The sequence below is a fragment of the Musa acuminata genome, chromosome BXJ3-1 (assembly GCF_036884655.1).
Source record: "Musa acuminata AAA Group cultivar baxijiao chromosome BXJ3-1, Cavendish_Baxijiao_AAA, whole genome shotgun sequence".
Lineage (NCBI taxonomy): Eukaryota > Viridiplantae > Streptophyta > Magnoliopsida > Zingiberales > Musaceae > Musa > Musa acuminata.
Window position 1 is genome coordinate 14,479,090 of NC_088349.1, and position 16,738 is coordinate 14,495,827.

A 16,738-nucleotide genomic window follows, 5' to 3' on the forward strand; every position below is an offset into this window, starting at 1 on the left:
AGCGCTATGTCAAACGATAATGCTCCTGTTGCTTATAAAGATGCGCAGTAAAAAAAAAAACCACATTGTATGACACCACTACTGATGGGTCAAAACATCCTATATTAGCAAATACATTAAGCCAAGAAACTGCCCCTACACACCAACTCCCCCCACCCTTCCCCCTATATTAGGAAATACATTCATTCTTCCAAGAAGCTGCCGCTACTTCAACCAGACAATTTCGTACGAACCTGCAAGCATCACCAGCAGTCCTAACAGCTCTCGCTTTGACAGACCACCTCCTTTTTTAACTTCCCATGAAATCAAATTAGAAATTGAGAAAGCCTCCCATCTACTTTTGGCCAGGAAATCGGCCAAATGATATGTGAGGCACCCATCCGAATCGAAAACGAGGAAACAAAAAAAAAAAAAAAAAAAACCAAACTTGTAATTATCACTGCAACACCTCCGGACACTATGAATCCACCATCTCATCCTGTAGCTCGTTTGGGGCAATTAGCCCGGGGATCGACAACATTCTCTGACGTTCACGTTCTCTTTGCGCTGCAGCCTCCTCGGCGTAAAGATCCTTGTTGTCCTGTGGCATAAAAAGTTTTGTGATGAGCAACATCCTTGTACACAGAAGCCATACACCTTGTATGAAGTTTTCAGCAGCTGCTAGAGGCAATATGATAGACTAACACTGCATCTTCTTCTATGGTAATACACCATGAATTGTGTTCTAAACCCACAAAGAAGTGCAACAGTATTCAGCATTAGTCACACTAGCAATACCTGAGCAGAGAACTCTTTTGATTGCACAAGAAAATCTCGTATATGGTTCTTGAAGGTTGGAAGATCATTTCTTGACTCAAATAATCCACCAACAAATTGAGTTATCTAGAAAAAGAAAAGCACTGTTATTCAGCAACAAGCTTTCAGTGAAAATAAACAGGATAGCATAACATATAACAGGATTAGAATCTCATCTTTACCTCTGGTGTCGTCATATTTGGAAAAGATGATCCTAATAGTTTTATGGTGTAATCACGAACAAATACTGTATTATTTGCATATGGATATGGAACTGTAGAAGCATCCCATAGGGGCTCTGTTAATGCACCAGAATCAACCTGAAGTATAACCAAAATTCAGTGAATAGACCATGCAAAAAAGGTAATAATGTATTTACTTCTTACCAAACAAAACAAATGCTGAAGCACTATAACATGCAACTTAAAGCCAGGCTTGTGGAATGTATCTGTCAGGACAGCAAAAATTTCTTGCTCGATTGTCAAATAGTATGTTCTATAGAATTGGTTACAGAACTCCGAAACCTGACAATAAATCGTATCAGATGGTAAGACTAAGGCCGGCCAGTCTCAGCAATATATCAGAAAGCTGTCCTAATTTGGAACATCTGCCAAACCTGGAAGTTCTTCAGCAACTCTAACAAAAGACTAAGTCCAGTCTCAGCAATATTCCTTTCAGTATGCCGAAAAGCCCAGATGATTGAATCCATCACAAGTTTCAATTGCTGACATATAACAGAAATACACGAAATGAAACCATAAAGTATAAGCCATGCAGATGGGCATGTAATATGACATATCCAAATAGATAAATAATGAAATCATTGCTCACCTGACTTGAGAGTTGAATTAAAGCTTGAAAACAGTGAGTACCAATTGCACGCAGTAAAGAGAAAAACTTGAGGCGATGTTCTGGGTAATCCTCAAAATTCTTGGTGATCATCTGAAACAACGTTGAAGTTTGCAGCAGAATGAAACAAACTCTAACATCTGCAAAAGTATCTGAAGTTCATACTCCTCACCTCAAGCGTGCACTGAAAAACAGCTTCAAATATGCGAGGTACATACTCCATCATGACACCTCTATATCTGCATGAGCGGAGTTCAATATGAGCATAAAGATAGGAAACCAGGAAGTTGATGCACTGATAACAATAATGTAGGTGTATTGGACATAGATGCGGATCAATTCTATTGTAAATAATCATTATAAATTATTAACAGAAGATTGAACTAAGAAATGCAGTTCTTGAGCTTCAAATTTTAAGAACAATCTAGCAACTAAATTTATCCATCACTGAATTCATTCCATAACTAAGAGCCATAGTGCCACACAACATGCATACTAAAGTTAGAATTCAAGATCATTGAATCATTCATGACCTAAATGATATACATATCATCGTTATTATTTTTTCTGCATTTAACATAAAAATGATTCTATCCTTTTTAAGCTCATCACTATCATCAGAGGGAATTTCTGCCCCCAGACACTGAACCCACATGATTAATAGATGAGATAGCATTTTTTAAGCTCATCTGCAGGGGAAAAAACTCCAATGTGATCAATCAGCTACCTCAGAGGGAATTTCTGCCCCCAGTCACTGAATCAATGTCAGACTGGGTAAATGCACTCTGCTTCTATATTTGAAAATTCTCGTGGAACATGTGATTTCCTCAAAGACTTGGTGATCAATGTACTAAAGAACCGACTTATCTAAAGTAAACAAAATAACTGAATATCCGGAAGCCCAAGGCACACAGTGGAGACAAGTAATGCCACATAGGATGCATTCTGCAAGAGATGCACATGCAGACTCATTTGATGCCTACATGGTGCTTGAAGAAAGCAATGTTTTGGCAGGTAAAACCAGCTGAGACACAAAAACAATGGCCAAAACAGATAGGATCCACCATGTTCTGACTGGTACTAATATGGCATTCTGCAACCGGAACTAGTTAACCGATATGAAAATCAGTACATCTAGAATGCACCATCATGGTTATCCCAAGATCCTGAACAAAACATAGCAAACTCCATAAAGGCACTCTCAGCATGTCCTTATTTCCTAGAACTATTACTCGATGAAAGTTTAACTCATAAAGTCCAAAAAGTTCAGCATAAAACATGTGTGTGCATATTGAAGCCGTGTGGATGCAGAAACAATTAGTCCGGCACTCCTTATGAAACATTGATCTCTAATATCTTAACCAAAAAAATGAATATAAAGTACGTGTTTTGCAATAATAGATAAACATGAACATATGGAAAATTTTCTGGAGCTTATACATACTTGTTTATAATTGTTGCAAAGAGTGACAAAACTTCAGATTCCCTGGCATCTGGCAGGTTTCTAGCATAGTCACCAAGAACAGGATCCATCATTGGTGGCACAAACTGCCTTCCAGTATGTGGCTGATCTTCAGCCTTGTCTACAAATGTCTCGATTAGCTTGAGTGTCTCCCGTTTCACAGATCTGTTATTATATTAAAATGAACATAGATTCTTTAAAGATTTTAATAAACATTTTCCCTATAGATTTAAAAGGCCTAAATAATCAGAAAAATTAATTGGCAGCAAATTGGCAGCAAGACAACAAGCAAACTGTTAAACCATACCGCAAAAGCTTCACAAAAGATGTTTTTGACGCAAAGGGCCCTCCTTCAGCTATACTACTAGATATTAACTCACTGTACATTCTGTAAAGAAGAATCATATATTATCAGGTCTGTAACATTTAAGCAAAAATTGATTAAAGCAGGCTTATGTGGGTGACATAGGAAAAGAAAGTTCTAATTCCCTGTATTTTCATATAAAACCACAAAAGATTAAAGAATGTCCACCTGTATACAGTAAGCATGTCCAAGAATATCAGAGATATTTGTGGAAAGAAATATGTCCCAAGAGAACTAGCAGCACTTGTGTTTGTCTGCCAAGCATCACCAAACACACAAAATTAGAAACATGTTACAACAAATGCTACTAATAGCTATATGTCACTAGTATTAGTCATTTCTGCAAGTAGTCAAACGCATTAGAAGTACGATTATAGATTTCTACGTATCACAAGACATAATAGAAACTAACAATTAGTTATCAGACATTATGCAAGAAAGCAAGGACTTCTACAGCATGTTCTTTGAAGACAGTAAGGTCCAAATTAGGATATGAATAAAAAAATGAATCTTTTGAAAAAAGAATAAACACAAATTACACGTCAATAGAGAGACTATTGCCTTAGAAAATAAGCAATATGAATAATGCAACACTAACTTTGAACCAACATAGCATGTAAATTTTGGTACTGATTAATCAGACTGTCATTTGCTAATTGAAAAATAAAAAAGATTTTTCTGCAGGTACCTGCAATATATTAAGAACTGCTCTTATGACATCTTGATCTTTCAGGACATCAACACTAAGACTTGCTTGTCCAATGATTTCAGCCCATTTCTACAAATAATCATACATTGCAGTAAGGACACCACTAGGTATGGTACAAAATACAAATATGTTGTTACTTATTAGCATATGACTAAAAACTTGAAAAGTTTGAAAAGAATTCGTACTTACCTGATTTGGAAGATCCATTAACCTTCTCAAATATTCATCCCTCTTAGAAGGATCAGGTTCTGCTTGAATCATATGGCCAACCTGCATTCAGAAACAATAGAACATTTATGAATCTACAAAATTCTGTTAAAATTGATCAGAACAATAGTTTGATGAGAGTATTAATTGTTATTCTTACGGATTCATAAAATGAGTGAATCTGGTGAGGCTGAAGATCTGAAACAGTACTTGGTAGACTCGACAGAAGTTCAGAAACAAATGGCTCATTCTCTCCTACCTGTATCCTCAAAAAACATTCTTACCATAAGATAAATGCTTGCAGAATCTAAGGTCATGCTAATAGAGTATCTTTGATGATGACTGAACTCTATGACTACTAAAGCCCATTAAAGAAATGATTTGGACCCCCAGCAAATTATCCATGCACCTGAACTCACATTAGGATTCCTTATTAAAATTAAAAAAACGGCTGAGTGGTACAGTTTCATAAAGTTTAACAAAAATTCCACAATCTCCAGAGAACTTTAGATACAGAGGGGCCCAAGCATCATGACCAGACAAAGTAAGCCAACCAAGAAAGCAGGTGATGTCACCAAATTGGCATGCCAAATCAGGAAACAAATAATACTTCTCAAAAGTTATTGGACTGCTGAAGATCTGAACCCCTCCCCTCACCACCAAACAAAAAAACAAAAAAAGAGTTCCACTATCTCCATACCACCCACTATAGCAGAGTAGTTTAAATTAGAAAAAGATAATATCAACTAGAAAAGTGTTCATAAGTACAAAAGGAGAGTTACTGCCATAACTCGTTGTTGATAAGCAAAGGTCAGCTTACCTGGGTGATCACAAACTTACGCTTACATTTCTGGACAATTTTCAGAAAAGTATCACAAGCCATGTCCTGGAAATAAAACAAAGTTCAGTATGTAGCACAAGAGGGCAAAATCATAGGACACATCAAATTATGCGATCATTGATATGTAGTTGGAAAACCAAATTTAGTGAAACCAGTATTAGTCAAAACAGCTAACTGGAAACATATATGCAAGTACTTATATAGCTGATAGGATTCATGGACTTAGTTGTTTGGCATAAACCAATCGCCTAAGTGGAAGATAAGAATAATAGACTTTGGTTCTTTGGCTTAAAGTAACCAGGAACTAGAGTTCTGTTAGTTCCAGCATTCTGCCAGTTGAAGCACAAGCTGATCAGCTCCTACTTTCAGCTTCAGACAATGGGGCAAAAACCAAAACCTCAATTAAAACCTCTACAAGATTCTACCATATTAACCTAACATAAATCAGCCATCTCAAAAGAAATTTAGATTTACCATTTGCATCATGAACCTAAGCTGTTTGTAGCAAATTAAAAAAAACACACACACACATTTTACGCAATTATAATTATTAAGTTAAAAGTTTGGTGGCATTTGCTTGTTACTACAAAATCAGTACCTAGCATTTTCACAAGACAAACATGTTTAAAACCCAAGGATTAAAATGTGAATTATCTTTCTTTTGAACAGTGTTCAACATATATTCTGCTCCACAGCCCAAACAATCTTTTCCAAACCTATTGGACTCATTAAGGCATAGCAGTAATCAAATATCTCAAGAAGATAATAAACAATAAGCAAAAGATGTACCTGAACTCCTGGATGAGTTTCATGCATAAACTCAAACAACTTATTCACAACTGTTTTAAGAAATTTCCAATGGGCTCGGAGAAATCTCGGATACTGTCCTACAACATACCTAAAATTTATACCACGCAATTAAATGGGTTAAAAACCAAAATTACCGATGCCGCCAAAAGATAATAGAACAGAAGTGTTTGCTCACATGATATTGCTAGCGATCACAGCTTTGTTATCTTTTCCTTTCGTAATTTCACAAAGATTCAGCAAATCACGAATGACCATTACTAAAAATCTATTTTCCTGGCAACATCAAAACCATTAGAAATTTAATAATCATTAGTTATTTCATATGCCATAAACCATATAAAAGAATTATTGACAATAGAAAGTAAGTAAAAACAGATGAGAATTGCAAATCTAGACAAGGTGAAGCTTAACTATCCTATAAAGATCTGAAATAAACATAAGAAAGCAAAAACAAAAAACTATGCCAACCATGTTAAATTTTGCAGAATACTTAATAAATTTAAGAGACAGATCTCACATAACACTGCAGCTAAGGATTCTGATCTTAAGAACCATGTGTCCACTGTCAAAAAGAAAATTTATCAACCCTAACATGTGTGGTTGATCATAAATATCTTGCACAAGACATAAGTTCATTGTCTGGTCTCACCACATCTTCTGACAAATAATCATGTCATAACATTTACAATACCTGATGAAACCTAAAAATGGATCCAAACTTCAGCCAAGAATTTAAGCCTTCCAACAAAACAGTGGACGTCATTTACCAACAAAAAACAGCTAATTACACAAAAATGACAGACAGAATTAACTAAATTCCTCTAAGTCTATGTTTACATTCACCAATAAGTATGAGCATCATCAGGAAAAGTACCTGCTCCTCCATCATTGAACCCGATATTGATCCAATAGCCCAGCACAATGTGTTTAAGTTGTTCCAAGACCACTCTTCCCCACTCAATTGCTTACTCAACTTCTTCAACATCTGCAAGTCAAAGAAATTATGCATGGATCAATTTGCTATTAGTAAAGATGGTTGGACAATTTCAAGCAATGAAGTTATACACGAATAAAGTATAATTAAAAGGAAAACATAAATATCCAATAACTTGCATATTTTAACTGCAAAAATTGGATAGTTACACCCTAAGAATTTGAAAAGCAAGACCAATTGTAAACAAAAAATTATAGCACTTCTATAGATCACAACCAATTACGAACCGTAATGGCTTTGAGGACAAGATTCTTGCAGTCACAAAGCCAGATGGCATGTGAAATAAGCTCTTAACTGAACTAGATATAGTAATAGTTAGCAAAACCTGTTCAACTAGCATAATTTTTTCTCTACAAGAATAGTAGTTTTAGTATCATTTAGTCAACTACAACTCAACAAAACCTATCAAAAACCAGATACGAATGAGAAAATGATATACTTCAAGACCCACTGCAGCGGACTAGGAGTATCCACGGTGTTGTCTGTATAATATCCACAAACATAGACAAATTTCATAATTCATGTTTATTTCAGCAATCTACATGAATAGGACATGGTAAATGTTGCTGCACTGTAATCTTATCCACTTCTTCTGGAACCCTTCACTTACAAACCAAAAGTTGTTGATGTTTCAGAGCTCATTTTCCTCTTTAGAGATCATGTCATGCCCCAAAATCAAGTTATGGCCCAAGCACAGATATGACCGTCAGTAAAAATAGTAAACTGTGATTAGTCACCAAGATTGACCGATAAATGTAGCCAACAATTTTGGATGGACTGGGCACTAGGACTTTTGTCCATATACTTCACATCTTTAGTAACATTGTTTAACAAGTAATGTAAGATATGAAATAAGAACTGTGTTGACGTTTACAGTTCACCAATCTAAATGTATGTATGACATAACTTGCTGATGCCCAGCTGTGAAGTAGACCTTAGGTAATCTTTTAACAGTAAATACAAATTTCTGTAACTCATGGTAGTAACAAGCACACATATGAAAGAGACAGGTTGCAAGTATAACACAAGCATTGCCAGAAAATAGTTCAAAACACTTCTTGTACATAGTCAAAAATTAACAAGGATAAAGCAAGATCAGGATGTACCTGTTGTTCTGTGTCCTCATGATCAAGGTGTGACAAGTATATAAGTGTTTCCCTCATGATCTGCAATAGTGAATCAAATTAATTGTAAGCAAGTCAAAGTAAATTTAAAACAATGGCAATTAAGATACCAGAAAACCAATTAAGATACCAGAAAAGACAGTTTTACAGTAAGTTTGTCCTCTACAGTAGCAGTGCATTTTGATATAAAAAGCCTAACCCATTTATTTAAACACTAAATTAAAGGATATTCGATGACTATGTTAAACCAAGAATCCAATTTTGCTTTTAAACAAACAACCTACACCAAAATAAACAGGCAAACATTGATAAAGATTAAATGTTTCAGTGTTCACAAAAAAGGAAAAGGGCTACAAAGGAAGTTTCGGAGTCAAGCAGATGCATATGTCAAGTGAAGAAAATGAGAGATATTGTTATATTCTCCAGAAAAGGAATCCAGCACAAACCTTATATTGAACAAGCACATCATTGTCTTTCATAGTTTCACGAACAATATTTCCATTTTCATCCTCAACAATCAAAACCTCTTCTGGTTTAGCCATACGACAAATCATGAGCGTTCTTAACTTTGATAATGGACCTGAATAAAGTTGCCGCCTCTGCAGAAGCAGTGAACCAAGGCCATCAACCATCTCTGGTATCAGTGTAGCCTGAAGAAACCATAAGCTATGTCATGGTAAAAACAGTCTTAAAAAAGGCATCAAGCAAAATGATGATGTACGAGAACAAATTGACTATGCATGTAGATAAACAACAGGGGATATATGATCACACTGGATCTAGAATTATATATGCTTGAGTTGAAAACACAAGACATCAAGATAGAATAATAGCTTATCAATTTCAAAATGATACTACTGCAATTGAACTAGAATCACCATGTATCTATTTTGCTTATAAGTATCATGAGAGTAACAAAAACAATGCTGAAACCAGCTTTAAGGACATTAATAAAGTAAAACCTCAAACATATTTATGTAAAATATCCAGCATCCATTCATTTGACGATGAAGATTTGCACCAATGAGACACTTGATCAGGAAACATACTAAAGCAACAAAAAACTCAATATTTTTTCCTACAATAACATTATAGAAGAACCATCTTCCAGAACACAACAAAGAAAGGAATAGCTAATATCAAAAGTAGAAATATATAGGTAATGTTAATTAGGTAACTGTAAAATATTTGCTCGGATTCAAGGGAGGGAAACCTAGATGCAAAAACAGGAGAGGATTTCTCAATCTTGAGCTATAAAGTAAAGAGGAGCACAACAAATACCCCTCAATTTATATAATAACTGCATATGAATAAAGAGAAACAGTTTAACATCAATTGCCATGAAGATATACCTGAAGACCCATCAAGCCTGCAGCAACAGCAGGGTTGTCCAAGTTGTGATGCGCTTCAAACAGTTCTAGAACCAGTAAATTCCAATAATCCAAGCAAACCTGCCCATATGTTCAAGAAAATGTTGACCACAATAGGTGACAAGGCAATGCACATAATTTAATCATATACTACAAAAAAGTATCATCGTACCTTGAAAACCTCAGTGTCATCGACGTATGAGATACCAATAAGATACTCAAGGCCCATCAATAAGGCAGCTCTATTTTCAGGAGATTCCAGTACTCGTATGTGAGACTGCAAAAGGAAAGGGAGCCCCATTAATGCAACAGGTTTTTAAAAGCAAGTTGTTATTAATACTCGTAATCTAACAGTGGAATGTTGTGATCAAAGTCTCTTGTTAAATCTATGGTACAGCAGTGCGATTTCAGGGATGAAGACAGTAACAATAATTCAAAATGAAGTTACACAAACATCAAGCTCTTTATGACCACAAAAACAATATTCTGGAAAACAAAGATATCCCAAATTCTAACTAAATTTTTTTTTCTCAATTCAAAACAATATCAATAGATGCACTCACTGATGATCAACAAAATAAGGGCCATAATATATCAACCAAGACTTTAACTAAACAAGAACAAAGCAATGATTAGCCTCTTGATTGCAATTCCTAAATAATATAAACTTCTACAAACATCATAATTCTACGAAAGTAAATATGTCTCGCATATACGCAACTAACAATTAGTTTCAAGAAGTTGAACAAGAGGAAGAAACAACTTGCCTTGTAAAACGAAGTAAAAAACAATGCAAGGTTCTGGATGAAAGCCTATAAAAGAAAAAAAAATGTTAGCATGGTTCATTTGCATATCATAAAGAAACAAATTAATTGCAGAGAGGAAGAGATCAACTCATTAAACAAAAAGGGAAATAAGTGTACCTGTTCTTCACTGGAACCATTTGTATAAGCTTCAGAGATATTTGTACCAGGTGGGATGACAGTCTACATATCATAATAAACAGTCTCAACATAATAGAAGTACAGAATAGACAACGCAAGACAGCAATGTCCATAAAAAGAAAGTTAAATAGATATACAATTTTAAAAATAAAACAGATCAACAAAATAAAAATACCTGCAATTGTATCATAAAGATTGTATACATCTTCACATACTGCATGTCATAGAAGTCACCAAACTGAAGCGCCGCAACCTGTAAATTAGTAGTAGATTAACTTGTTATAAAACTGCTGCACGGACGAGATAAAGACAAGGCCTAAGATTCTATTGCAAATGCAATCTCTTGCAGTGTTTTTATGCCACTTCAAATGAAAATATACAGCACAATCTTCGCATCAAAGGTAACATCAAGGAAACTATCAACCACAAGTTTAAAACAACATAACAGACATGTACCTCTGTCAAACACTGAAGTGTAAGGTTCCGGTATGATGCGATAGGAAAGAATTTCAAGAGTATCTCCAGCTGACAATTACCACAATATATAAGCTAAATTTCACATTAATTACACCAAAATATATCTTTACCATCAACCAAATGGACTAAAGAAATCAATAAATGAAGCTTATGGTCATCAACAAACAAACCAGTGGAGATTCAAATATATAACCAAGAGGAATCCATGATAAAAAAGCATGAAGGGTTGCCAAGGTAGCCCGGATAAGCTCTGTTCGTTGTGATGCTGACAGTACGTATAAGCATAACTCGTGGATGAGTTGAAATTCACTGTTTTGAAGACAGAAAAAGTAAAAATTACAATGTTACTATATGAGTGAATACAACAAATTGCAAAAATAAAGAACAGCATCAAACCTTGGGAAATTGGCTAAGACAATGTTACTATATTTGAAGAATATTAATCTTTCCTATTACAAGAACACTAGTTTTACAGGTCACGAGAAACAGTAATTTATAGAAAATATGGCAAGAATGGTAAAGGAATACCTTCTGTATGAACCCCAGTGTCACAACAGAAAGAAAAAGCCCCCCAAAAGAATCATGCAACAACCAAATACAAACTAATGCGACAAAGTTTCCTGCTAGATAGAAGAATAAAGAACACAACACAACTGTTTTCCAAATGTAACATATAAGAAACAAAAAATGCATTCAAATTTAATAATGATTTTGTCATTTAATCCTTGGAAACCTACAATTTCCAGCATCAAACATTGTTCCCATTCTGAATATTTTCAGGTCAAGGCAGCTCATGGAGAATTTTTCCAGTTGAAAAGGCTCAGTCTTATTGAAAATAAAAAGCTCTTATTTACCATCAGTTATTCATCGATCGGGTAAATCACTCTGCACTTGACCATCTTGGAACTTGAGTTTAGAAAATACAGGTGTCAAAATCAGAACTGGCCTTCTACAGTTTCCAAAATTAACAGATCCAACTAAAAATCACTGACCCAACTAAAAAGATAGCATAAAACCTAGGTATTAACCAAGTGGCAATACCAGCAAAGAAATTCTTAAGCCAATGCCTCACAATGGAAAATAAGTAGCTGCAAAAATTCTCTTGCTGACTCTGTTTAAAGAACCAAAGGCACTGTCAATGCAAACTCTTGACATTGGACCATAGTTTCTGGTATTGACTGATTCCAACATGATGTGCCCGGTCAGTACCAGCGTCATCCAAGCTGATCCAACTTCGTCGGATATCTTTTGTCACATGATTAGAACTCAGGGAAGAATGCTTGAATCAGTAAAAATCAAATATATTTTGCTGATTTAGGCAATTTTAGCCAATTTCATGGAATCAAAAGAAATATATAGACAAAGAGCAATGAACTGGTTAAAAGTTAATGGAACTCAACTAGCTTGCTGATTTTGGACAATTTATAACCAAAAGAAAATCTGTGATTACGCCTTAGAAATAAAGATACTAGTTTGTCTTTATTTGTGTTTGGATACACAATCATGTAATACAAAAGAAGGTAAAGAGAGAAAAGGAGAGGGATTAAATCATGACCTTCTAGGAAAACAAAGATGTTAGCACAGAGAATAACGATATCTTGAGCTTTATCATTAAACACAGATTTTTTTTCTTTATTTATTTTTGTACAATTCTACAGTTAATGCATGACGTTTAGAGAAGCATCAGGGTCACCGTGGAATTTATCATCATCGTCCAAGCTAGATGTAGATAAGTTATTACATAATATTATCATTGTTATTATAGAAAATATTTAGTAACTCTAAAGATAAAAGAATCCTTTCAAACAATATCATTATATTCCCACTTCTATTTTATGTTTGTCTTGTGTATACACAAATTTCATAAATTGTCTGTTTTAAATTAATTTGTAATAGATTCTGATCCTATCCCGAGTCTTACAATATTTTCGTCATTAAAATAATCACAACACATCAAAGTTTCAATAACTCAATTTAATCAAGCAATGAAAATATTCAGAAAGCAGATCAAAGGAGTCATGACTGTAACCTATATTACTGGAATAAGATAACACCAAAATTCATTAATCATACAAAAACATTAAGTAAGAGGACACAATTCTTTTAGTAGAGCTGACCAACGAGTACAAAAACCACATAAACACTATGATAAGGCACATAGATCAGATCAAACATACCTATTCAAAGACTGCTTAAGTTCCTTTATCTTTTGCTGAGTCATCTCTCCTCTTGAGAAATCAAAAACTTCTTCACTTAAAAGCTGCACAATTGACAACTATTTTAGTCTATATTCTTAATATTGAAACCAATACTGAAAAGGAGACATACCTTTAGTATAGCCATGCAATTTTCACAGATTGTTTCACTACTCTTTGCAGCTGAAACAAGATCAGGAATGAAGCTCTGCCATCTGGTTGGCCACTCATGCTTTAAGACCTACTCTTTAGGAAATACAGACAATCAAAAAAGAGAAAACACAACCTAGTTTTCTCAATCCATGCTCCTAATGCATTGTGCCAAAGAAGATCGAAATCAGGCAATATAAACAGAAAGGCTAACGGTTACTGGTTTCAACCAGAAGATTGTGCAAATACAAATATGAAAAATCAGGGGCATTACCTGCACCAATATGACATTAAGCTTATTGACATACAGCCGCTCCTTCCGAAAGGAAACTTCACTACTAGAAAGCTGATTGAATGGGCAAAGATGTCCAAAAACCAGATGAACCAGTTATAACATAAATCATAAAGAAAAATGACTATGCATACATGCCAGCAAACAGAACCACAGTTACCTGTACAATCACATCAGATATATAATTCTTTATTCCATCACGCTGCTCGACTGGCAAGGCATTCCATTTGTACTTAATGACACTTTCTAGTACCTAAAAGGTTTTTTTAATTAAAAAATGACTATTTATAATGCTCCAAATTACAAGAGTTTTACTAGTGATATTAGATGACAGAAACATAGGAAATACAAACAAATTATAAGAGTAAAAAATTAGAATTACATCTACCAATGGTTAGAAATTTTTTTAGTCCAGTCAGGATAATCTGAACCCAAGTTTGTTTCAGAACACATCAAAATGTACACTTCCCAGACAATTAATGTGAAAAAATGAATACAAACACTAATGAGAGCAAGAATCTACTAAAAGTTAATAGTCGGAATTTTTTTTCCGTTAATATGCAGCACATGATATTGTCCATGTACACACCTGTCAGCACCATATCGTATTGGAACCTAAAGAATGTGGCGAGACTATCAGGTTGACTTTCGATCCATTTGGGACATCTGCAACAGACCCAATTGTGGGCTTCATTTTGTGTGCTTCAAACAGAACATCCATAAAAATGTTTTGCCATTTGTGGGTCGTTTTACAGATCTCAAACATCCAAACTGTTGCTGCTTCAAGGTAAAATTCAATTGAGTACACACTAGATCAATGTCCCTATTAGAAAAATTACTACAAATGTCATCACCATTTCTTATCCTTGCATTCTTTTCAATGGATATAATTAGCTAATATCTATATCTCATTCTTAGGAGACCAGCACAATAATATACAGTGTCCTATCATGTAGCAACTTATTGACATTTATGGAGAACTGCAAATGCCATCATCTTAGGATTGACAGGCATTGCCTTTTAAATAGCTGGATAAGATAGTCAACTATTGTGCACTTTGCATACCAGAGTGACTCTCTGACCCATGACGTTCAGATTTATATCATTATATCGAAAAGATAATACTATCAAAGAGGCACATAACTGTTTCCAGCTAACCTGAAGTGCAAAAAACTTAGTGTTCAAGCTTTGTGAATTCTGCAGAATGTGAACCACTTGCAGCCAGGTGTCAGGGTTGTTCTGCAATTCCCGTAGAATCTGATCTGCAGCTGACCGCTGTCACCAATTGGAAGCCAGAAATCAGCTGAGCTTGCACATAAAAGAAACAAATAACAGAAGGTAATTACACAGGTTAAAATTCAGAAAGCCACACCTAGCCCTTAGGGCCATGTTTAACCAACCAAGAAGAGTTACAATTTATAACACTCCACAAATGCTCGCTGCAATACTCAAACAGTGTGACAGCCACACTGCAGCATATACACACATTTTTCCCACCTAAAACAATCAAATAACTAGGATTGGAAGGCCACGCAATCAGTGAACTATTGCAAGAAGCCAATCAAACAAAAGAAAAGAAAGGAGTGACATTTTCTACCTGAATCAGACCCTGTCAGGTTACGACATTTAACCAGAAAACAATCAAATAAATGGATTGGAAAACCACACAATCAATGCACTATCGCAAGAAACCATTCAAACAAAAGCAAAGAAAGGAGTGACATTTTTTATCTGAATCAGACCATGTCAGGTTACGATATTTAACCAGAAAACAAAGTAGCTACTTTTCATCGATACGCCGACGATCAAACCCCACAACCATCCAAAACCCTAGAAAAACCCAAAGGCCACCAAACACCCACCCAACAGCAGCAAACCCTCACCCAAACCCCTAAATAAACAAGCGAAGACCAAAAGCGAAAGTAACAGAACCAAAGAGAACGCCGCGGACGAGGAGAGAAACCGACCTCCTCCTTAGATCCCGTCCCATAGAACGCGGCCACGGTCGCATCAAGGAGGGGAACATCAATCGGCTTGCTCAAATCCCTCAACCTCTCCGCCATTGGACCACACCCCAAGATCCAGCGGCCAAATCCTAGAAAAAGCACCGACGAAGAGCCCTGGAACTGTGGAAGAATCTAGAAACAAGGGGCGAAGAGGAGAGGGCAAAGCGGGAAGTCTCCCAAACCCTAGCTCTTCTATCCTCGTGAGCTTCGCTAGGGGATTCGATTCCGAGAGAGAAAGCTAGCTTCCCCTCCTCTTCGTCGTCGTCTTCTCCTTTTGTCGCTCCTTCTTTCTTGCTTTCTCTCTTTATTCGCTCGCTTTCGCTCCTGTTCGGTGGTCGCCAAGCGATCAAGGGACGCAAAGAAATATAGATTAGGGGAAGCGGGCATGGGGGTTCCGCGGGATGAAAACGGGGCCGGCGTTGCCAGCGAATAACGACACTGCCACTGGGGTTTGGGGGGAAATACGAAAACGCTGTTGCCGGCGGAATCGACCTTATCCAAGGGAAACGGGGGCGTTTCGGTCATTTCGGGATCCGATGGGATTCACGTTTTCGTGAATTGAAGGCACGAAACGGTGTGTCCGAATCATGATTCGGCTCGCCGCGGGCGTGGCTTTGGGTCCGGTTCAATGGGATCGTTGCACGATTTTTGAAGTATGACATGTCAATTAATTAAAAAGATGGTTTTACTTGTCTACCCTCCCAACGTTCCGAAATAGCATATTTGCAATTTTAAGGTTACATATATGAGCAAGAACTCTTTTCACATGTCTATCCAATAAACTGAAGTTAGATTGCCGCTTAATTAGAAGTTGTAAATGTCTAAAAAGCTCTTATTATTTTCGTCTTCCATGATATTTTTTATCAAGCAATTCGTATCAAGTTTTTTCAATGTCATGTAAGAATTGATCGACGAAGATTAAAGCAATTATCTTGATTTAATTGTCAAGTTTTTTCAATGTCGCATTATCACAAAAAAAAAAAAATTTGATTTTTTTTAACTCATTTAATGTTCAGACCTACATCAAATTGTAATCTCCAAACATCTTATATCTAACTCATCCGTCTATATCTTAAATAAATAGCATGAATTTAAGGACTAATTATAAAATACTCTTGTAATTAATTATCCCTATACTTTCAAAAATGA

General features: G+C 35.7%; 1 protein-coding gene across 1 annotated transcript; it reads right to left on the bottom strand.

Annotated features, from left to right (window-relative positions):
- Positions 1–48: 48 nt before the first annotated feature.
- LOC103998256 (protein EXPORTIN 1A) lies at positions 49–15,935 on the bottom strand. Its single transcript, XM_009419681.3, has 32 exons — positions 15,551–15,935; positions 14,742–14,858; positions 13,744–13,836; positions 13,566–13,637; positions 13,275–13,382; positions 13,124–13,206; positions 11,117–11,255; positions 10,926–10,994; positions 10,645–10,722; positions 10,449–10,511; positions 10,293–10,337; positions 9,698–9,802; positions 9,508–9,606; positions 8,602–8,805; positions 8,138–8,197; positions 6,912–7,022; positions 6,213–6,310; positions 6,017–6,125; positions 5,207–5,272; positions 4,547–4,645; positions 4,369–4,449; positions 4,159–4,248; positions 3,639–3,724; positions 3,414–3,494; positions 3,089–3,271; positions 1,817–1,883; positions 1,627–1,737; positions 1,412–1,519; positions 1,182–1,319; positions 978–1,115; positions 778–882; positions 49–580 (listed from the first exon to the last, which is right to left on the bottom strand). The coding sequence occupies exons 1-32, from the start codon at positions 15,644–15,646 to the stop codon at positions 458–460; spliced, it is 3,225 nt and encodes a 1,074-aa protein (XP_009417956.2). The 5' UTR covers positions 15,647–15,935; the 3' UTR covers positions 49–457.
- Positions 15,936–16,738: the final 803 nt, after the last annotated feature.

Bases quoted from the DNA above. Each gene is read 5' to 3' on its own strand.
- LOC103998256 (XM_009419681.3), bottom strand. From the start codon at position 15,646: ATGGCGGAGAGGTTGAGGGATTTGAGCAAGCCGATTGATGTTCCCCTC. The intron at 14,859-15,550 runs GTCGGTTTCTCT...AATTGGTGACAG, and splicing joins GGACGGGATCTAAGGAGGAG to CGGTCAGCTGCAGATCAGAT. The intron at 8,806-9,507 runs GTATATCTTCAT...TGGTTTCTTCAG, and splicing joins CAGGCTTGATGGGTCTTCAG to GCTACACTGATACCAGAGAT.